The 24,641-nt window shown below is 35.1% G+C and overlaps 1 protein-coding gene across 1 annotated transcript in view; it reads left to right on the plus strand.

Annotated features, from left to right (window-relative positions):
* The window catches only part of LOC145269489 (pleckstrin homology domain-containing family M member 2-like), a 199,812-nt gene that overhangs the window by 91,360 nt on the left and 83,811 nt on the right, over window positions 1-24,641 (plus strand). The window contains exons 2-4 of the mRNA XM_080125214.1: window positions 604-710; window positions 18,207-18,316; window positions 23,095-23,219. Of these exons, the coding sequence (XP_079981340.1) occupies window positions 604-710; window positions 18,207-18,316; window positions 23,095-23,219 (342 nt within the window). The remainder of the gene's footprint in view (window positions 1-603; window positions 711-18,206; window positions 18,317-23,094; window positions 23,220-24,641) is intronic.

Below are 24,641 nucleotides of genomic sequence, written 5' to 3' on the forward strand. Positions count from 1 at the left end.
TTTTTTTAAAGGATTTAGAAATTGTTAAGAATTGTTTTCCAATTTTTTTTTTTTTTTTTCAAACAATTTTTTAGGAAGATTATTCATGAAGTATTTCGAATTCAGACAAATATGTGGCCATGCCTTTTTATTCCTGTGTCTGTTGAACTCAGACAAATATGTGGTAATCCTTTGTTAATCATATGTCTGTCTTCAGACACAAAACGTACTTTAAAGTCTCTGTCAAGACTCTGGATAGACTCTGTAAGTACTGAAACAATCTGGGTGTCTTTTCATTACAACTGCTTTTTTCTTTTTCTTTTCTGTTTTTTTACATATTGAATTAAGAAAGAAGTTAAAAAATGGATAGATTTTTTTTTTTTTTTTTTTTACACGATGGTCACCACTTATCAAGGCCCGGAAGCCACTCAGGGATAAGGGTTATTGCAAGTATAGTACATTAGTGTGGAGATTTAATGAAGTTTTTACTTCATTATCTACGAAAGAGGTTTAATAAAGCCAAACCAATAAATAGTGGCGCTACTAAAAGACAAAAACTTATAAATGAACCTACATGTGATATGTTTTTCTCTTTTAATGAAGAAATTTTTATTTATTTCACAGATTCAGGAATATCAATTATGTACAGGAGAATCTGAAATTATCCTGACCAACAGCAGTTGGCATTGCCATCGGTTGTGTGAACACCTCGATCATGCCTTTCTCCATGGGTAAGTGTATCTGTTACTTTTAAGTTTTTCTCAAGAACTTCAGAACATTCACCGATTATTTAGCCATTGGGATTAATTGCATGTCTCTTATTTTTAAGCAATGATTCTATTTCTTATAGTAATGGTGACAATCCAAATGATAAATTATTGATTTTTTACGGGGGGGAAAGTTCACAATATGAGAAGCAATATTTAAAGAATTAATTAATTGGTAAATTCACTATTATTTAACTTGAAGAGATTTCTACTTAGAGAACTATAATCTATATATTAATACGATAGCGTGTGTGTTATTTTCTGTGTCACGCTTACATCCGGGTCGTTTAATTGTTATGTACTTCCATTTCTTGTAATAAATAATTTTACCAAGAATTCTTCAAACGTTTTGGTTTCGGTTTTGATTATAGCTGATGGCACTCAAGTCATCTTTTATTTTGTAAAATAATTTTACCAAGAATTCTTCAAACGTTTTGGTTTCGGTTTTGATTATAGCTGATGGCACTTAAGTCATCTTTTATTTTGTAAAATAATTTTACCAAGAATTCTTCATAATTTTGGTTTCGGTTTCGATTATAGCTGATGGCACTTAAGTCATCTATTTTTAATTAATAATTTCACCAAGAGTTAGTTCCCCTTAAGTTTTGGTTTCGCTTTCAATTATAGCTAATGGCACTCCAATAATCTATCTTTTTAAAATAATTTTATCAAGAATTCTTCATAAGTCTTGATTTTGGTTTCAATTTTAGCTGATGGCACCTTAGTAATCTATTTCTTTTATAAATAATTTTATCAAGAAGTCTTCATAAGTTTTTGTTTCGGTTTCAGCTGAAGGAACTAAAGTTATATATATATATATATTCATAAGTTTGGGATTCGGTTTTGATTCAAGCTGATGAACCCAAATCATATTCATATATATTTTTTTTGATTTTTGAAATCACAACTTCATAATACAAAAAAAATCGATAAAACATTAACTCTATAATAATATATACGAAATCTGCAAGAATTAAAATCTCATATTAAGCGTATTTTACGACCTGGCTATGCCGCGTGTCCCTGCTAGATTGAATAAATACTTTTGCAGTTTTAACAAAATAGCCATAATAATATCAGAGCGTCTCCATTTACACTGAATATTTACAGAATGCCAACATCAATATATTACATATGAATGAGTCCTCTGTGGAATTTCCACAGGTCCCGCTAGTAAGAAATATTACTCTTTAATCTATTTTAATAAAATGTTGAAAATTCATAAATGTTTCTGTTTAAAGTAAAGTTGCACCATGGTACTTGACTTTTTAATTTTAAACTTAAATTCAAGCCATGAACACAGCACAAACAGTAAGGCCAGGCATATAAAATCAACAGTAGGTTCTTTGATATCATATGAAATGATTGTTTTTGTTTAGAGCACAATTGAACCATGCTACTTGACTTTTCCATTTTAATCTTTAATTTAAGCCATTACACTTTAGATTACATGTAAGACCACTTGAACATCATTTTGTATGTCTTCGGAATAACAGTATGGAACAACCAAACATTCTTGATATATCAGATTACTGATTTTTCCCCTGGATCACTACTCCTCCGACCTGGCAGTAATACCCTGGAAAATATTGAACTCATTCTGATAATGGACTGCCCAGGTTGTATGAAATTCCTTTTCCTATAACTCTTAATCACCATTCAAATAACATTTTCAGTATATGTGCTGAAAAGCAAAATACTTGTTTATTCATGGCTGAACATTTTTCTAATTGCATTTCATTTCCTCTGATGATATGAGCCAATATTGAAAATCCATGGATTAAAGAAATAAACATAATTTCTCTATTGTTTTAAACAATAAATTCTTAGCTTAATTCTGCGATAGTTTAAAGTTAATATATTTTTTCCATCCGGGAATTTAAATTGCATTCTTTTTTATTTTTATATTTTTTTATTCCAAGCTTCTTTAGACTATATATATATATATATATATATATATATATATATATATATATATATATATATATATAAACATTCCCAAAGTTTGGAAAGATACCTATGAAGGGGATACATTGGGTAACACATTGTGAAAATAACAACCAGTAGTATTTATAGTCTGAATATGAATTTGTAACTCTCGCCTGAACAATCCTGAAACGTAAAACTCGTTATTTTATTTGTTTTTGTGATAATGATCCACCAAACAATTGAACAATTATTGATTTTAAATTTATATTTTATCAAGTACAACATCTGCACAACGCCATTTTGTCCTCCTCATCCGTGTTTATCAGCAAATGTTCGAAAGAAGACAATATCACGAGACAAAATTAGTAGGAACTAGCTGTACCTACGCAGCATTGCCCGGTATTCATTGGGTTATATTAGGTTGTCCAGAAAGTTCTGAGCGTTCTTTTTTTAGACACACAAAGAGGATAGAAATAATTTGGGCTGGTGCATCTGCTACTACTAGTCTCTCGCTCCTAGACAAGGTTCAAAAGAGAGTCGCCAACCTGATAGGTCCTGAACTGTCATCTAAGCTTCAACCTCTGTCCCATTTTTTATTTATTTTTTTTTACATGGAGTTCACCACTTATCAAGGCCCAAGGGCCACTCGGGGATAAGGGTTATTGTGTGTACAGTAATCAATGGGATAATGTAGTAATAGTATTGGAGAATTGATAAAGTATCATTACTTAAGGGGGCGGTTCATCAGGAATTTGTTTGTGTTGGACTTGAAGACATCCAGGTTGAAGTCAGGAGGGAAGCAGGCAAGCGGAACAGAGTTCCATCGACAAAATGTTGCATCCCACTGCCTGTTCTACAAGTACTTTAATGGTGAATGCTCTGACGAACTCTTACCTTTTCACAGTAAAGATCCTTAGATGTAAGAGAGCCTTCTACTCCAGTAGTTTTTTCTTCCCCAGAACCGCTAGACTTTGGAATACCCTTCTGGGACCCTGCTTCCCCAACTGTTCTGACATGCAGAAGTTCAAGTGTAATGTGAACCGACATCTTGCTGCCCAACTCCCTACATAGTACCCCTGTAGTTTATGTCCCTGATAGTAGCCCCGTACATCAAAGTGGCAATGTGCCTTGTTTGGGGTGAAAATGTAATAAAAAAAAAATATTGCTCCTTAACTTAATATTTATTCAATGAAAATGTTCAGGAACTTTATTTTTTTAAACTTCCAACTCTTGTGCAAGTTGTTGGTATTTGGATTTTCTTAATTTTTTTGTCTTCAAAACATCAATATTAAATTTTTTAAGATCTTCCACTGTGAATGTCATCTTCAAGACTGATGTTTCTCGTTTTGAATTTTGAAAACAACTTCCAAACAATTGATTGTTCGGGAAGTTTTAGACACACAAAGGGGACAGAAATGGAAAGATTTCTCCTTTCTTAGCAATATTTATCCAATGAAAATGGTTATGAACTGTACTTTATTGAAATTTCCAACTCTTGAGCAAGTTGTGATATTTGGATTTTTGTTTTTGAAACATCAATATCAAACTTTGAGAATCTTCTGCTGCCAATGTCATTTTCAAGACTAATGTTTCCCGTTTTGAAGTTTGAAAAACATTTCCGAACAAGTGATTCTCCTACGGCATAGTCACCATGCACTTCACAAATCTCTTTGGAAGTTTTAGCAGCAGTTTCTCCTTTTTTGAAGAAATAAAAGCATAATTACCCGAACATGAAATTTGTTGCAATCCATTTTCTTGTAATGAGGAATATCAAAGTAAATAAATTTGATGTTTTTTTTTTGTTTTTTTTTTACGACATATCAACCCTTTTCAGTTTTTTTTAATACCGAATCCAGTCATTTTGAAGAAAATTTTTTTTAATAGAATATATTTGTTTTTTTGTTTTTTTTTTCAAGTCGGTTTCTATTTAACCCGTAGTTGGGACCCTAAGAGGTACTACCATTCCAGGTCAGAGTGGACTTGGGAGCAATGACAATTAAAGGGTGGCTTCACACTCCCCAAAGCTCGCAAGCTGGGGTCTCACCATCGGATATAGTTTAAGGTCATATTCAGGACCAAATAAATTTGCAAACATTTGTCAGCAATTGAAAAACTATGCGTAACATAGGCTGTTTTTGGGGGGTTTTTTTAAAAGGAATCACCACTTATCAAGGCTCAGATTCCACTCGAGGATAAGGCTTCACGCGTGTACAGTGATCAAAAGGACAATAGCATAATAATCGTTAGAAGTGTAAATTTGGTAAATTGGATTACTTAAGGGGAATGGCTCATCAAGAACTTGTTTACATTGGACTTGAAGACGGCCGTATTGTACTCAGCTGAAAAGCAGGTAAATGGAAGAGAGTTCCACAGGTGTGCCATTCTTAGTATAATGGTTCGGCTGTGCTTTAAACAGAAACATTCATTTCGATGGTTAGGAATCTTCAGAAACCTGAACTTTTAAGATGTTAAGGATTTTCTGGACAAACTAATATTTTAGAATATTGGGTAAAACCTTAGTTTAGTGGCCTAGACATGATTTTATAAAAATATTGTACCGATGATAAATATTGTGTTATCTTGTTTTTTGTTAAATATTAGTAAACCGCAAAATATTTTGAGTTAAAATCTATTTAGTATTACACTTGCAATCTTAAGAACATATTTGAAATGTGTACATCTTATGCGGAAATAAATGCTAGAAACAAAACAATGGAGTCTTCATACAAACGGTAGTTAAAGAAGTAATGGTTAATAAAAAGCAAACTGAGTTAATTAATTTATTATTAAAAGTAAATAAAAAAATAAGGCAAAAAATAAAACAAAGTAAAATAAAAATTAGAATGTGTAAGCTATGTATAAGCGAGAAACACACTCACACACACACACACACAGATGTAAAGTGATCATAAAATCTATCTTCTACTATTATATAAAGTAGATGTGTGTGAGTTCGTTCCCTATGGATTCCAAAATGGCTACATCGATTTTTTTTTTAATTTCACACAAACGTACTTTATGTATCTAGGAGTGTTCTTAGATAGATTCCATGAACAAAGCTTCTTTCTAAGAATTGCACACCTGTGGAACTCTGTTCTATTTTCCTGCTTTCCAACTGGGCTACAATATGGTTGTCTTCAAGTCCAATGTGAACAAGTTCTTGCTGAGCCGTTCCCCTTAAGTAATCCAATTTACCAAATATTCACTACTAATGATTACTATGATATTGTCCCATTGACTACTGTACACTCTTTAACCTTTATCCTCGAGTAGCCTCCGGGGCTTGATAAGTAGTGACTCCTGTGTAAATAAAAAAAAATTAAAAAATGTACCCCCACCCTCACCCTCGTTCAAAAACTTTAGCGACTTTAAACGGTTATTTAAATAATTTTCATGCTATGTATGCTTATATGTAAAGGAACTCAAAAAAAAAAAGAAAAAAAAAAAGCATTTTGTTAAAAAAATGTACCACTGGATATCTCACAACATTATGGATTATTTGGACTACGATTCTCATCTTGAGTGTTTTTTTCACAACGTTACCGCCAATGTAACCTCTGACCTTCGTTGGAAGTATCTTGTCGAACTCTGGAATCTTTTTATCAAAACTCTAGAAATTTTTAACAGAACCCTTCATTTAATCCAACGAGTAACATGATTCCTGAATCCGACAAGATACGCACAAAGAAGGTTGGAGGTTACATCAGCCGAAACGTTGTAAAAATAGCACTGAGCATGAGAACAGTCATTCAAATAATACAATTCATCGATTGTGATAATCCAACAGACGATTGAACGATTTTTGGCTCCCCAACAAAAGGAGGGTGGACCTGTAAATTCACCCTTGTCTGTTTGTCCGTTCGTCTGTACGCACTTTTCTTAATAACTATATCTTGTAATTTTTTTTTTAATTTTGCACAAACGTTAAACATGATATGAGTAAAATAAAAGTAACAAAACAGATTTTCCGAGAAAACTCCGGTTACCCCGGGGGAGGTGCCTTTTGGGTTAAAATAGCTAAAATTAACACTTTTGTGCTTATTAAAAAAAAATTGATGCCTTGGATTTTTATAAAATTTCTGAAAACTTGTAACTAACTGATTTCTATATAATTTTGTTTGTCTATACTTCACGATAACTCTTGGGTGTGTCCCAAGGGCTCTTTTAGGGCTAATAAAAACACTCCATTTTTGGGACTATTTTACCATATTTGTCCAAAATTTTCTGTGCATGTCTATTTAGCAGTTTTACATGGTGCTGAACTCAAATTTAAATATTTTGGGGACTTTTGGGGCTAAATTGTGGGAGGTGGAGGCATATGATGGACTTAGTCATTTTTTTTTTTTTTTTTTTTTGCATGATGCAGAACTAAAATTTACATATGTTAAGGCCTAAAAATGCACTGTTTGTTCATTTTCACCAGGATTTGACGTCATCTGGGAACCTTTGGGGCTAAATGGAGGGGGTGGGGCAAATTCTGAAGTTAGTCATTTTTTTTTTTTTAATGCCTCGTTCATTGTGCACTCATGCATGCTTCACTTGTTTATTTGAAATTTTTATTTCATCAAATGTGACAGCTGCACGACACCATTTTGTCCTTGTTTGTATTTTTCTATGACATACATTTGGAAGAAGACAAAATTAGTAAGAACTAGATGTACCTACTTAGCATTGTTCGATATTCATTGAGTATATATTTTTTTTATGTATCTATGTGTGTGTGTAAATATACATCTATATATATAAAAACGAAAATGTATGTATGTATGTTTGCTTTTTGTGTATGTCCAAGAAAGGCTTTTTTCAGAGAAGTGGTCGGTCGGCTCGCATCGCAACTTAAAACTTTTTATATCACATATAAATCATAATATTTCCGAATTAACAACGGAGCTCACCTGTCTATTTAATTTGCTCGACTTCGGGAACATAAATATTCAACATTTGTCGCTCGTCGCATGCGGATTACGCTTTTTCATAAAAGCGACACTAATTCTGGTGGTATTTTCCGGCTATTGTCGGAAATGTCTGAAAGCAATCAGCTTTGATCAGTGTGGAAATATTTTCCTTATATCAAACAATTGCTATTCAATTTGGACCCTACCAACATCTTGGGAAAATAAAAAAAAGCGTTCCCGCAGTAAATGAAATACTATCCCGCAGTCAAACTTGACCTCATTAAGTCATTAAAATGTGCACCTGCGAAATCTAAGTAATTAAATAAATTCAAACGTATTTCCGTTAGTACCTCTCGGTGGCCCAATGGTTAACGTCGCAGGTTTTTTTTCATACTTTAATTTCCAACTTTGCCTCAAGGGTTCGGGTTCGATCCTCATACTCACCTACTAAAACTTTTTTTTTTTAACCCCCTCCCCTCCCGGAGTTTTGATTTACCCAAAACCACACACACCTCCAAACACTCAGGCAACGCCGGGTATCCCTCGCTAGTATATATACAGGGTGGGCCACAATAAGTGTCCTATTTTTAAAAATTCATAAATTCATGTAAGTTTTAAGAAGTGTTTTTCGGCCAAAATTTGTTTTGTTTATTTCAAAAAAATCTCGGAAGGGTCAGTCTACACACACACATAAAGTTTGGTGAGTTTAACTTTTATTTTGTGGAAGTTATTCAAATTTAAAGATAGAACCCTTATTTTGGCCCACCCTGTATATATATATATATATTAATCAAACAATTCCAATATTTTTTTTGATTGTGATTCTGGTTCCGATTCTTTATAAATCTCTAAATATTTAACTATAAAGTTGTTATTTTTCCGATTACCATAAAAAAACATGTTAAATGTGCTTATATTTCCTCAAACGTAAAAGCGTGCGTGCGTGCGTGTGTGCATCGAAGGGGGTTGGGTGTTCTGTAGATTTTAGTTTTACTTGAAGTTGAAAATCAATAAATATTTATTTTATTATTACAACCAAACAAAATCAAATAAAAAAAAGGATAAGCAAAGGAATCGTTTTTGGCATCGGAAAATAGGCACAGATTTTTCTGATACCGATCTCGATATCCCAAAAAGTTGTGATTTTTTCTGATTCCCGATTCCGATTAATGATCCCAACACTAAAATATATGGCCTTATCTGTGTGATATGAGAAGCAATATTTAAAGAATTAATCGATAGATAAATTTACTATTAACTTGAAAAGATGTCTACTCATAGAGCTATTAGAAGAAATATTACTCCTTAATCTATTTTAATAAAATGTTGAAAGTTCATAGTTTGAAACGCTAACTTGAAGTAGAAGTTTCAAGAAAATTATAAATGTATTAAAAAAAATTAATTAGGATAAATGATAATAATAATATGTGTATGTATATATGTATTTAATTCGGACAAAACACAAAGAAATGGGGGCATAATTAGAGTATATACAGGGTGACCCCCCAAAAAACGGGCCCTAACTCTAATTAGGCCCCGTTTCTTAGTGTTTTGTCCGAATGAAATGAAACTTTGGTCATAACTAGATTATTATATTCAAAACATCACATCAAAACACTATGGTCTTTGGCCTTTTTTTCTCCGTTCTACAGCATATGTTCTAGATGGCCTCCATTTAGCTTTTGTTTTTTCTAGGTCACCCTGTATATACATATATGAAGTGACTTTGTTTATCTGTCTGAGGAACGGTCTCTACCAAACTACTCTGTCAATTTTGAGGCTACAGACTTATAGCTTGATATATAGGTGGGGGTGGGGGGAGGTGCCCGGATTTGCCCGATCATAAAATACGCTTAAATATGATATTTTAATTTGTCAAGATTTTGTTTATATTATTATAGTCGTGATTTCAAAAGAAAAAAAAAAAAAAAGATTTGGGTGCCATCAGCTAGAATCGAAACCAAAACTGTAGTATTCAAAGCTGGTGACGTTACCACTGTACCAACATATGAACTGATTAAAAATTAAAAATCAACTAAGATGAATGTCCAAAATGTCTAACAATTTTTCCAATTTTAACTCGTCTTTGATCACTATCGTAACCGGCTAAAGACCCATAAAAGAACGGTCCATAAAACATCCAATCATTTGAGGCCCCTCGCGCCGCTCTGCGATATTTAGTTTTGAAGGAGATAGTTTGAAAATATGGAGACAGACAGATATGTAGTCTTTTATATATTAGATTTAAACCTGTGGAAAAAATTTGGTTTGGTTTTTAGCCGGTAAAAATTGCTGCTAAGGGGTCAAAATTAAAAAAAAATTGAATTTGGCCGGTGTAAATCGACTAAGCATGTATCTTCTATGCATGCACATTTATATGTTTAGCATTATTTTTAGAGTTTCGATATACAGATGAACTTAGCTCAGATAGTAACAAATAACACTGGAGAGCTATATGTTTTAGTTTTGATTCTAGCTGATGGTACCCAAGTCATATCTTTTAAACTTTTGAAATGACTACTGTATATTGGGTACAATATAATAATAAATAGAAAATTGGCTCTTTAATAATGAGTATGAAATCTACATAAATTAAAATATAATTTTTAAGCATATTTTACAACTGGGCAATGTTGGGAAGTCTTAGTATATATATATATATATATATATATATATATATATATAAAAGTAGCCTTGTATGTATGTCTATGTAAAACGGTCTCTATCAAACTAGTCTGTCAGTTTTTGGTCTAGGCTTAGAACTTGATATATAGAGGATTCAGACCCCTGAAACAAGTTTGCTTTGGTTTTTAGCCAGTAAAAATAGCTGTTAAGGCATCAAAATTGAAAATATTGGAATTTGCTGTCCGTAAGTCAACTAAACATGTATCTTCTATGCATGCGCAAATATACATTTATCCGTTAATCTTTTACGTTTTTATATGCATGTGGACTTAGCTCAGATTGTAACGAATAATGTTGGAGAGCTATGTGCTTTAGTCCGATTCTATAAATTCCGTTTACTTTAATAGTTTCTTCACTAGGACAGCTAGACTCTGGAATTCCCTGACTGTACTAGTTCAAGTGTAATGTAAAGTCATCTTGTTGCTCAACTCCCTACATATTATCCCTGCAAATTGCAAATTATGTCCCAGATAGATATTTTGGATTAGATGCGTTTTTTTATAATGTTTGATTTTAGTCTGACGGGCCAGCAGCAAGTTTCAGGGGACTTTGTTTGAATTTAACTAAAAGTGCTAAAAAAAAAAACTGTATCAGCAAGGATTAATATGTTTCAAAGTTAAAAGTTATCAAGAGTGTATCAGCTTTTCGCAGCACTTGGAAAATCTTTTTAAAGTCGTGAATGAAATCCACTTTCTGCACTTAACAGTAATAACATTTTGAGTGGATATATCCGCTTTCAGCAGCAAAAAAGGATAACGATGTAAGTGGTTATTTAAATTGGTAAGCATTAGTAGCCTACACAATAGTTGAGAAAAAAAAAAATGATATTGAAAAATCAATTTAAATTAGACATGCTTTACTAACATGACATATCATCGGATAAAATTCATAAATTTTAAGAAACAATTGGCGGAAAACGATTCTCTGTAAATAAGCAAAAATACTGATAACAGACTAATATAAATAGGAATACAAACACATTAACCCATTAGGTTCTACTGTCCTATTTATAGAACACCAAATGGAACACATACATCAAATCTGTTGCCAATGTCACTGAAAAAATAGTGAGATCCTTCTACCGTTCCAGTAGATATTACACTGCTGATGCAATTCTCTACCTATATAAAAGCCAGGTACGTCCAATGATGGAGTACTGTTGCCACATCTGGACAGGAGCTGCTAGAAGCAGTTTATCCTGCCTTGACAGAGTTCGAAATAGACTTTGTAGTAGGCTCGTAGGGGATGCCCTTTTCTCTTCCCTGCAACCTCTTTCTCACAGAAGAGACGGTGTGAGCCTTTTCTCTGCTTTTTCATTATTTTCACGGCAAGTGCCCGTCTGAGCTCCAATCTATGGTCTCCCCTCACCAAACTTTCAAGAGAAACACTTGTCTAGCTGAAACCACTATCAATAATTCCCCCCACTCTTTATCTGTGCCTAAACCTAAACATAGATTCCATGAACAAAGTTTCTTTCTTAGAACTGCACGCCTATGGAACTGTCTTCCGTTTGCCTGTTTTCCAGCTGACTACAATGTAGATGTCATCAAGTCCAATGTAAACAAGTTCTTGAGTTGTTCTTAAGTAATCAAATTTACACTACTAACGATTACTATGATGTCCCATTGACTACTGTACACTCTTTAACCCTTATCCGCGAGTGGCCTCTGGGCCTTGATAAGTGGTGACTTCTATGTAAAAAAAAATTAAAAAGTGTCCAGTTACGATTAACCTATTAGAATGAAGAGACGCTGCGAGCCTTTTCTCTGCTTTTTCATTATTTTCATGGCAAGTGCTCGTCTGAGCTCTAATCTATGGTCTCCCTTCGCCAAACTTTCACAAAAAACACTAGTCTAGTTGAAACCACAATCAATAATTTCCTCCACTCTTTATCTGTGTCTCTCAACCTAAATATACATTCCATGAACAAAGTTTCTCTTTTAGAACTGCACACCTGTGGAATTCTGTTCTATTTTCTTGCTTTCCAACTGATTACAATATGGTTGTCTTCAAGTCCAACATAAACAAGTTCTTGATGAGCCGTCCCCTTAAGTAATCCAATTTACCAAATTTCCACTACTAACGATTACTACAATATTATCCCATTGACAGCTGTACACCTATTAACCCTTATCCTTGAGTGGCCTCCGGACCGTGATAAGTAGTCATGCCTATGTAAAAAAAAAAAAAAAAAAAGAATAAAACTCATCTATATTCATTAACTTCTCTCTGAGAGATGTTGAAACTCTCTTAAAACTTCTTGTGAAATTTACTAAAATTCTATTTATTCAATGATGTATGAACTTATATAAATGAGTCTTGCAGTAGTAAACCACTAACTTATTACCAAAAGGGCAATGTAACTTATTGTGTCAATTCCTTTTCTCATTACCATAATGTGTAAATTTTATCTTGAATATATAGCCTCTTGATTTCTAAAATATATCACATATACCAAATCTCCTATTTATAGAAGAATCAATATTTTGCTTTTTAAATAAAATGCATAACTTATTCCTTTCAATTTGTGTACTCTAACCAAGTTTTAGTTACAGATTTTCAATTCAATAGTAAAATGTTTAGATACTCTGGGACTATATGGATTAAATTTGATGTTATAGAGTCTGTGCTGAAACTGCTCAGCGTGCCCTATCTTGTTTTGACAGAGTTCAGAACTAGCTTCAAAACCTAATAGGCGATGCCCTGTTCTCTTCCCTGCAATCTCTTTTCCACTAGCCTGTCTCTGCTCTATTGTTATTTTCATGGCAAATGCTCGTCTGAGCTCCAATCTATGACCCCCCCTTGCCAAACTTTCACAAAAAGAAACAGCTGACTAGCTACAAGCACTATCAACAATTTCTCCCACTCTGTGTATAAATCTAAACCAGATTCCATGAACAAAGCTTCTTTCCTAGAACTGTCACCTGTGGAATACTGTACCACCGGCCACCTTCACGGCTAATTACAATATGGTAGTCTTCAAATCCATTGTAGGCAAGTTCTTATTTAGCCGCCCCCTTAAATGATCCATATTCTACCTAATCTACACTATTAATGATTATTACACTACCACCTTACACTCATTAACCCTTATCCTTGAGTGGCCTTCGGGCTTTGATAAGTGGTAACTCCTTTGTAAAAAAAAAAAAAAAATCAAATCATGTTTAAATGTACATCATGGATGAAAATATGTCTGAATCATCGACGCCACAGTAAAATTTAGAAAATAGGTGTGGAAAAAAAATCAAGAATAATAATGTGTAGTTATTTCTACTTATATACAGGGTGACCCCCCCCCCCAAAAAAAAAAACGGGCCCCAACTCTAATTAGGCTCCGTTTCTTAGTGTTTTGTCTGAATGAAATTAAACACAGTGTATTCTTTGTCCTAGCTCCCACTGGGGTCTTGGTGTACTCAAGGTCGTTGATTCTGCCATATCCTTTAAAATAAGGGCAATCGGTGAATAAATTATGACGATATCACGTTTTTTTTTGGGGGGGGGGGTCATCCTGTATAAAAGGCACTTTGTGTGAGTTCATTCTCTATGAGCTCCAAAACAGCTGATCCGATTTTTTTTTTTTTAATTTCATGTAAATGTATTTTATGTGTCTGGAAGTGTTCTTAGAAAGGTTTTGTATCAGAATACCTTCAATAAGTATCGATAATCAATAAACATCTGATTAAAGAAGGAACAGTCCGGTTTCAAACAAAGTTAACACCCTTATAAAGCCTAACATCGCAAGTGCATTTGAGAAGTTTTATCACTACACAAGCAGAAGAACCCGGAATATAAAATGAATAGTTGGTTCTTTGATAAGACAGGTGCACATTCGAAATGAATATTTCTGTTTAAGGCACAAATGTAGCATGATACTTGACTTTTGCATTTTTAATCTTTAATTTGAGCCAGTATATATAAAAAAAAATTAATAAAATCAACCGTAGGTTTTTTACAGTGCAATGTAGACTACAATGTATTGTGGACTAAGACACTGTCGGGATGAATGTGAAGCTTCCTCCTCATGCATCGCGATGGGTCTCCGACTTCAATAGGCAATCAATTGATTTGATTTAAAAATGTCCGATTTCATTGATTTTGATGACAATAAAATTATGGTGTGAAATATTCGTTGATCGTCATTCAATCCCGGGCAATGTTGGGCCTACCTGCTTGTTGTAAATAGGCAAGAAACACACATTTTCAGAGTTACTCCTGTTCCCACTCCTAAAAAGAAAAAAAAAATCTGCTCCTTTTGCCCCCCCCCCCCCGCTTCATCTATGGCTTAAAATATCATGTAACATCCAACACATTTTATTTTCACAATGGAGATGGGATCATTTTCAAATGTCACTATTGGTTTGCCTTATCATTGCTGAATCAAGAATTAAAAAAAAACACAAATGTAGTCCAATCTTATAAAATTTTTTTTTTTTTTTTTTACCTGATGTAGGTCTCATTAGATGAAACAAACTAGGCAGGTCTTTAGCTGACTTTAAAGTCAGCTACAGACCTGAATGTATGTATGGAGTATTGTTGCCATATCCGGACTGAATCTCTGATCCATTTGAAGGTTCTTGATAAGGTGTAGAAACGTATCTGCAATTTGATTGGCCTTACTCTTTCAGTCACGTTCAATGTATAAAAACATACATACGTTTACAAGGAGATAATTGAAAACTATTTATTTTATTTATTCCATTTACTTGCCTCTCCAGACATTTTTAAAGGATTTGCAGTGGTTTCGGCTCTTATAATATAATCTGTAATAGTTTCGGCTTTCATTCGTTTTAGAGAGGTCAGTTCAGTATATAAAGAAATAATTTTGGGTTTTCTTTTCGATAAATAGTGCTATCTCGATAGGTTCAATGCTTTGCAGCAATCATCCAGGGCTTCTCTCATTACCAGTGATAGACTTCGGTCATCTAAGCACTGTATTAATTCCGCAAAGACAGTTGCGTTCTTTTCAATGAAGTCAGGGTCGTTTCTGTTTTCAGGTTGTGTTTGAAGTACTTTGTGTAGCTTTTGAATTCGTAGATATCCTAGAAATTTAACTTGCCACAATTCGAATTTAGATTGGGATCCATTGAAATCAAGATGCACGCTGGCTCCATAACCTCTAGAGTTATAAGCCATGTTTAGTTTCAGGACAGTTTCCGATGGTTAGGTGTTCTACACAAGTCCTGGAGGTGAGTGGTTCTCAGTAGACAGAACAAAAGATTCTTCTCGTGTTGACACAACGAAAACACATGTGAGGTTGCTAAAGAAAAAAGTTTAATTTTTATGGAGCAATTCTGGTTTCTGATTGGTTGGTAGCAGAACATGAATTAATTTGATTCGTCAGTTCCTAGCAGCATCTTCTATATATATAAAAGCAAAAATGTATATATGTATGTACGCTTTTCCTCGATGTCCACAAAAGGCTTCTTTCAGAGAAGCGCTCACTCGCTTCACAACTTCTTAAAACTTTTTATATCATCTATAAATTGTAATATCTCACACTTAACCACGGAGCTCGCCTGTCTATTTAATTTTATTGACTTTCAAACGTTAATTATTCCATATTTCCCGCATCGGCACGCGTTACATTCGGTTTTCGGTATAAACAAAAAGCGAAACTCGACTCTAATTACTGGCCGAAAGCCAGTGGTCTCTAGAGAGCTAAGTAACGTTTGGTCAATGTCGACTTCGTCATATCAGACGGTAGCTTTCATTTCGAGACGAGACGCTCTCCCTAATAAACAGGGAGCGGGTTTTTAAAAACAAATAAACCTATTTATTGACCTCATTAAAAACTGTCCCGCACAAAATGCTAACTGCTGAATACCTATCACCGTCATGTCAATCAAAAACGCGCACCTGTTTGTTTTTTTTCACACTTTACTATTTTCCAACTGCGCGTCGTCAAGGATTCGTTTTTTTTTTTCACGGGCACCTGTTTTTTTTTTCACATTTCGTTTTTTTTTTTCACACACCTACAAACACCCGGGCAACACCGGGTACCTCTCGCTAGTCGTTTATAAATAGAATTTTCCGACTGTGCGGGATCACACCCCATTATAAGGCAAAAATATTGCAACAGCCATCCATCCCTTTTGATCCTTAACTACGATTTAGTATGGTGTCCGATTATGAGGTTAATGTCATTTATTTATTTTGTGTGGGGGAAAGCACAAATTTAAAGATTTCTTTAATGCTAGTCTTTCTGTAGTTGTTATTTTATAGATGCTCGATTTAGCATCAGCATGGTATACCCTGTATAATATTTTCAAGAAAACTCGTCTAACTACAACCAATATATAGACAGACATACATGCCTTTATGAGGAGACTAGCGAGGGGTACCCGACGTTGCCCGGATGTTTGGAGGTGTGTGTGAAAACTACCGGGGGGGGGGGGTAAAATTTAAAAAAAAAATGTTTTGGTAGGTAAGTATGAGCATCGAACCCGAACTCTTGAGGCAAAGTTGTAAATTAAAGTGTGGGAAAAAAAAAGTGCAACGTTAACCATTGCCCCACCGCGACATGCTAACGGAAACACGTTTGAATTTATTTAATTACTTGGATTTGGCAGGTGCCCGTTTTAATGAGTTAATGAGGTCATGTTTGACTGCAGGATAGTATTTCATTTACTGCGGAAACGCTTTTTTTTATTTTTATTTTCCCAAGATGTTATAGGAAAAAGACTAACCCACATGCAGCAAGCGACAAATGTTGAATATTTATATTCTCAAAATCGAGCAAATTAAATAGACAGGTGAGCTTCGTTGTTAACTCTGAGATATTACGATTTATATGTGATATAAAAAGTTTTAAGAAGTTGTTAGGCGACCGACCGCTTCTCTGAAAAAAGCCTTTCTTGGACATACACAAAAAGCGAACATACATTTTCACTTTTATATATATAGACTAGCGAGGGGTACCTGGCGTTGCCCGAGTGTTTTACGGGGTATGTGAAAAAAACCCGAAAATGTGAAAAAAAAACGAAGCCTTCACGACGCGCAGTTGGAAAATAGTAAAATGTTTTTAAAAAAAAAACAGGTGCGCGTTTTTGATTGACGTGACGGCGATAGGTATTCAGCAGTTATTTTGTGCGGGACAGTTTTGAATGAGGTGAATAAATCGGTTTGTTTGTTTTTAAAAATCTGCTCCCTGTTTATTAGGAGGAGCGAAATGAAAGCTACAGTCTGATATGACGAAGTCGACATTGAACAAACGTTACTTAGCTCTCTGGAGACAACTGGCTTTCGGCCTGTGATTAGAGTCGAGTTTCGCTTTTTTTTATACCGAAAACCGAATGTAACGCGTGCCGATGCGGGAAATGTGGAATAATTAACGTTTGAAAGTCAATAAAATTAAATAGACAGGCGAGCTCCGTGGATAACTCTGAGATATTACAATTTATAGATGATATAAAAAGTTTTAAGAAGTTGTGAACCGAGCAAGCGCTTCTTTGAAAGAAGCCTTTTGTGGATATCGAGGAAAAGCATACATACATACATACACACATACATTTTCGCTTTTATATATATAGATAATAAAAAACTATTTATTTAATTTATTCCATTTACTTGCCTCTCCATGAGGACAGATGCAAAGTCAATTTATTTTATTTTTTTATATGGGAGGAAAATAAATCCATCTTTCCATAAAGGGACACTCTTAATTGAAACCAAAATAAAAATTTCCTCGTTCTAAAAAGATTTCTCCTTCACTGACCAAGGGCAGATCACTATAGAGACAATGATTAATGTGACTAACTTGTTGCCTATAGATTTGCGGAAGTGGAAAGCCTAACTTTGCTATTCAATGGATCCGTTGGCGACACAAAGTTTCCTGACATTTCGGAAATTAGTTTCTTTTTGTATTTTTTCCATTTCTGATATTATTTATTCATTTTTTTTTTTTTTTTTTTTTTTTTTAACTCTTTAAATTTTTTTTCTTCTTTTTCTCCAGGTTAAGGCACATCACTCATGGATACTGGAAATTGGTAACAGAGTTTACACGGAAGGAGGCAGTGAAAGAAATAAGAGGATTGAAGAGGATCATGACAGATTTGGGAAGAGGTCAGTTCCTGCACTTACTAATTTTTGTTTTAGCAAATCTGTTTTTTATCATTACTTTATATGCATACATACATGATGATTGCAACGTCTTGTCAGACGAGTGCCACTCCCTCAGTCACTGAAAGTCCATGAGCCCGAAGATGACCTTTTTTTTTTTTTTTTAGTCTTGCCAGCGAATTCACATGCTCAAGCAGACATGACATTGAAGACGGTCCTTGGCATACATACATATATATACATATACACACATACATACACATACACACATCCATACATACACAATACATATAACACATACATACAAACATATACATACACACATATACATATATATGCATACACATATATACTATCATATACAAACTTTATTTATTTTTAAACTGTACGTACATACATACATACATATCTATAATATAAAGCTGAACGTCTGTGTGTGTCTGGTCACGAATAGGCTCCTATATGGTTGACTATTATAGAAAATTGATCACCTATAATAATAGATGTATCAAGACACAGGAATGGGTATGTTTGATCTGGCATAATGATGATTCATTAAAATTGTGGGGTCTGCGTACGCGCCTGGTCCACAAAGTATGGAAATAAAAAATTTTAAAATTAAAAAAAAACGTTTACAAGTGTTTTTGATATAGATGTACATAATAATACTTTGATAAGTATGTTTTAACTTAAATAGGGATGGTATAATAAAAATTGTGGGGTCTGCGTTCGCGCCTGGCCTCCATAAAATGGAAATAGGCACAAACTTTAATAAAGACTTTTCATATCTATCTGCGTAAGTATACTTTGATAATTATGTTTTAGTTTGAAGAAATATGGTATAATAAAATTATGGGGTGTTCGTTCACGCCTGACCTCCATAGAATGGAAATATGTCACAAAGTTTAACAAGGTTTTTTAATATAGATCCACAGAATATTGCGATAAGTGCTTCAGTGTGAACAGGTATGGTATAATAAATTATGGGATTTATCTATTTTATTTTTACTTTCATCATATTTTGCTTTGGTTTTGATACTCCCAAATTCGAAGCTATCTCTTTACAACCCTTCCTTTTAATAACCTATCATCTATATATATAAAAGGCAAAATGTGTGTGATCATTTCGTGTATGTCTTCAAAAGGCTTCTTTCGCACGTGCTCCCGGGGTCGTTACTATCGCTTAAAACTGTGTATATACGTCCTATATCATAATATCTAGGAATTAGGAAAGTGCGTAACGTATAGATTTATTTACGTTGATTTTTACAAAATTATTGTTATTTTGGCTTCTCGCGTGTTGATTGGGCTTTTTAATATAAATAAAATGAAACTAAACTCAAACGGACGTGTTCCCGGCAATGCGCCGGGAACAGACGCTTACGCTGCGTGACTTCTATTTGACCTTCTTAATTAGGTCAAATGGAAGCAGCAAAGTTAACTTTTATTACGCACGTCTGTTTTTATAGTTATAGTTAGGTAAATAAATTCAAACACGTCTACGCTGTATGTCGCGGTGGCCCAATGGTAACATCGCACTTTTTTTTTTTCACACATTAATTTCTAACTCAAGGGTATGGGTTTGATCCTCATACACTCACCTACCAAAACATATTTTTTATTATCCTCCCCCCTCCCCCGGAGTTTTATTTACCTCAAGACACTCGGGCATCGCCAGATACCCCCCGCTAGTACTTTCATAAATCAGAGTCCATTTTCTGTAGGCTGTTTTTGAACCCAATCAATGACAGGTACTTTTGTTTGTGTGTATATATATATATATATATATATATATATATATATATATATATATATAGACTTATAAATTATAGCCCATTGTTTTAGAATAAGTGTTACATATCAGATTTCTATAATATAAATCTCACCTGTCTGTTTAAACGTATGTATGTATGTTTGTATCTCTGCCTAAAACTCTTGACAAGGACGACGGATTTTAACGAGATCGGTATCACCTTGAAGCTTGACCCTTCGGACAACAAATATCGAAAAATTGAATAAAAACATTTATTCCTTCACCCTCAACTGGGCACATTTCTACAGGGAGGGGTCGTTTTTTCGCTGATATTTTCAAAAGTCATCTCCTCTTTTCGATTGACTAGCTTTAATTTAAACCTTCGTCACTTCCTGTTTGGTGATGGGCGCAACAGCAAAGACGTCCCATTTTTTTTTTTTTTTTTCACCTTCTTTTCCTCCTTTGCGGTACAGGTTCGAGCCTACCTGCCTACCACTGTTTTTTTTGTTTTTGTTTTTTTTTTTTGCTTAACACACGCCTCCAAACACTCGGGGCAATGCCAGGCACCCAGGCTATTCTAGAATAAATGTGAAATTGTGGTGACTAATCCTTATTAACACCCTTAACTGTGCATCGAATGGATACCATAATACTCAGTTCACTGCACCTTATCGTAACAAAGATCCATGCAAAATTTCAGCCAGATCGGCTCAGTAGTTTTTGAGAAAACATGGAACAGATAGACAGATAGATTATAAAAGTGACCTTGTCTAAGGAACAGTCCGTGTCGTTAACCACTAAATCACCGCCAGAGGTTACATCGTCCAAAACTTGTGAAAATAACGCTTAGGATGAAACTGAAGCAGTTGTCTGAATAATACAAATAATACATAGTGTAGTACCTGTTCTGCTAAACAGAAGTTATATATTATGGCGAAAGCTCACTAGAACAAACTCGAAAGTTGTCCAGAGTTGCATGTTTGTATTTACTGGTTTAGCTTGTAGGAAGACACTAAGATGTTGAAACTGGCAATGATTTCTTGACCTTTGAACTTTGATCAAGGTCGAGATAGTTTATTAGTAGGATGCCACTTGGAGTGAATGTGGTATTGTGGTGACTGAAATGATTCTAGTTAAGAGTAGAATAGACATTTTTATCATTTCAGATCAAGGGTGATCAATGGAACTCTTTTTCCCTACACTTTTCTCTACCCTGCAACCTCTCTCCCACAGAAGAGACGTTGCGAGCCAATCCTTGTTTTATCGTTATTTCCATGGCAGGTGCTCGTCTGAACTCCAATCTCTGGTCCCCCCTCGCCAATCTTTCACGAAAAACACCCGTCTAGCTGAATCCACTGTGAAAAATTTCCCCCACTCTTTATCTGTGCCTAAATCAAAACGCGGATTCCATGAACAAGCTTCTTTCTTAGAACTGCACGCCTGTGTAACTCTGTGCCGTCTGCCACCGGACTACAACTTGGATGTGTTCAAGTCCAACGTTAACAAATTCTTAATGAACCGCCCCCTTAAGTAAACACTTCATCAAATCTCCACACTAACCTACTGTACTTGCAATAACCCTTATCCCTGAGTGGCTTCCGGGCCTTGATAAGTGGTGACCACCATGTAAAAAAAAAAAAAAAAAAAAAACTTTGCATAGCCTTATGCCTAATTTGTTTTAGATGTAAATCTGTCATATTTTCTGTAAATAAATATTTCAAAGTGTAGTACTTGCTCTGCCCTCAGTTGAAAAAGGGAAATGAAAAAAAAAAAAACAAGTGAAGTATGCATGGTACCCCACAAGTGCACAGTGAACGAAGCATGCAAAAAAAATAACTAAATTCAGTATTTTAACCCCCCCCTCCCGTTTAGCCCCAAAAGTCCCCAGGGGATGTCAAATCCTGGTGAAAATGAACAAACGGTACAGTTTTAGGTCTTAACATGTGTAAATTGTAGTTCTGCACCATACAAAAAAAATAAATAAGTCCATCATTTGTCGCCCACCCCACCTCACCCCATTTAGCCTCAAAAGTCCCCAAGGCCTTAACATATTTAAATTTGAGTTCAGCACCATGCAAAACTGCTAAATAGATACACACAGAAAGTTTTGAACAAATATGGTTAAATAGTCCCAAAAATGGAGTGTTTTTATTAGCCCTAAAAGAGCCCCTGGGGCACACCCAAGAGTTATCGTGAAGTATAGACAAACAAAATTATATAGAAATAAGTTTGTTACAACTTTTCAGAAAGTTTTATAAAAATCCAAGGCATCAATTTTTTTTAATAAGTACAAAAGTGTCCATTTTAACCCGAAAGGCACCCTTAGGAGGGGGCAACCAGATTATCCCAGAAAATCTGTTCTGTTACTTTTTTACTCATATCATGTTTAATGTTTGTGCAAAATTTCATAAAATTCCAAGGTGTAGTTATTGAGAAAAGTGTGAACAGATGAACAGACAAGGTAAATTTACAGGTCCAGCCTCCTTTTGTCAGGGGACCAAAAAACTTTCTAATTAATTTTTTTTTTTTTAATCCTTATTCACTCTGAACAAGGCACATTGCTACTTGGGCGTAAGGGGTTACTGTTTCGGACCATATCTATAGGGTCACTATGTAGGGAGTTGAGCAGCAAAATGTCTGTTCACATTGCATTTAAATTTCTGCAAGTTAGTACAGGCAAGGAAACAGGAAATAGGGAGGGAATTCCAAATCTAGCAGTTAGTGGGAAAACACTATTAGATAGAGTAGAAGGTTTATCGGCATCTACATTGAATCAGTGGGACTTTGCTGCTTGTCTGGTTTGTCAAAGAGGCACAAGTGCTTCAAGTTAATCAGAGCACATTCCATTAAAATACTTGTAAAACAGGTTATAGCAACATTGCAATGACATTCTGCCTTGACAATGTTCAGATGATAGAGCCTAGTTTTGAATTTAATGTTCTATCTCATTGCCGCTTTGTATATATCTTCAATTAAACTTCTTTTTTTTGTTGTTTTTGTAATTTATTTTGTTTATTTTATCCCACAGGTCGAGCTTGGCTGTTCCTTGCTTTGAATGAGAACTTGTTGGAGAGTTATATCCGATGTTTCTTGGAAAATACCAGTATTGTAAAAAAGTACTATGTCCGTGAGGCCTTAGTCCTGGACCATCAGGTAATCTTTTAATGAAGAGATTCTTCATCTCCCTTGATTTAATTGTTAAACAGTTCTTTTCCTTTCTTTAGATAGAATAAACGCTTGCAGTGTGAAAATGACAATATTTTAAACTGGACTATGGAGTAAGAGTTTACAACATTGTGTTACAGTACAGACCCGGTGCTCTGGGAGTCTGAGCAGATTCAGTGTTCTGAAAGTCTGAGGAGACACGGAGCTCTGGGAGTCTGAGAAGACACGGTGCTCTGAGAGTCTGAGCAGACACGGTGCTCTGAGAGTCTGAGCAGACACGGTGCTCTGGGAGTCTGAGCAGACACGGTGCTCTGGGAGTCTGAGCAGACACGGTGCTCTGGGAGTCTGAGCAGACACGGTGCTCTGGGAGTCTGAGCAGACACGGTGCTCTGGGAGACTGAGCAGACACGGCGCTCTGGGAGACTGAGCAGACACGGCGCTCTGGGAGACTGAGCAGACACGGTGCTCTGGGAGTCTGAGCAGACACGGTGCTCTGGGAGTCTGAGCAGACACGGTGCTCTGGGAGACTGAGCAGACACGGTGCTCTGGGAGTCTGAGCAGACACGGTGCTCTGGGAGTCTGAGCAGACACGGTGCTCTGGGAGTCTGAGCAGACACGGCGCTCTGGGAGTCTGAGCAGACACGGCGCTCTGGGAGTCTGAGCAGACACGGCGCTCTGGGAGACTGAGCAGACACGGTGCTCTGGGAGTCTGAGCAGACACGGCGCTCTGGGAGTCTGAGCAGACACGGCGCTCTGGGAGTCTGAGCAGACACGGCGCTCTGGGAGACTGAGCAGACACGGTGCTCTGGGAGACTGAGCAGATTCAGTGTTCTGGGAGTCTGGACAGATTAAAAAATAATGAAAACTATCATTAGGCCTATATTAGTCTGCGCTTTTTTACTTTTATTTTTAAACAAGTATTACTTAATAGTGACACAAAGGTTTTGATATTTTTTGTTTGTTTGGGACATTTTTCACAGATTTCATTCATAAAAATTACGTTGAATTCACAACTCCTGGACAAACATGTCCCTTCTTTTAAAACTAAAATATTAATGTTGTTAAATAATAAACAATATGTTTGGAAAATTGATAGAATATAATTTCAAAGTTATTCTATGTATGCATATAGGTTGAGAAACGCTTGGTTTTCTAGTTATTATTCACCATTGAAATAAATACTTAACATCTTTTTAGTTTAAATATATAATATCTACAGTGTGTGTGATAGTGCATTGTTATTTTGACGTAGAGTATAAACATTATCCAAGTGACAGGATCATGAAAAAAATAAGCCTGGACCTGGTGTTGCCATATATACCAACAAAATGAATAGTCACATTCAATGCTGCTAAGACTAAACTTGTTTCTTTCAATAATTACAAGAAACCTTCTCTACCACAAATAGCA

This window comes from Euprymna scolopes, chromosome 45, assembly GCF_053919585.1.
Source record: "Euprymna scolopes isolate OS-2025 chromosome 45, ASM5391958v1, whole genome shotgun sequence".
Lineage (NCBI taxonomy): Eukaryota > Metazoa > Mollusca > Cephalopoda > Sepiida > Sepiolidae > Euprymna > Euprymna scolopes.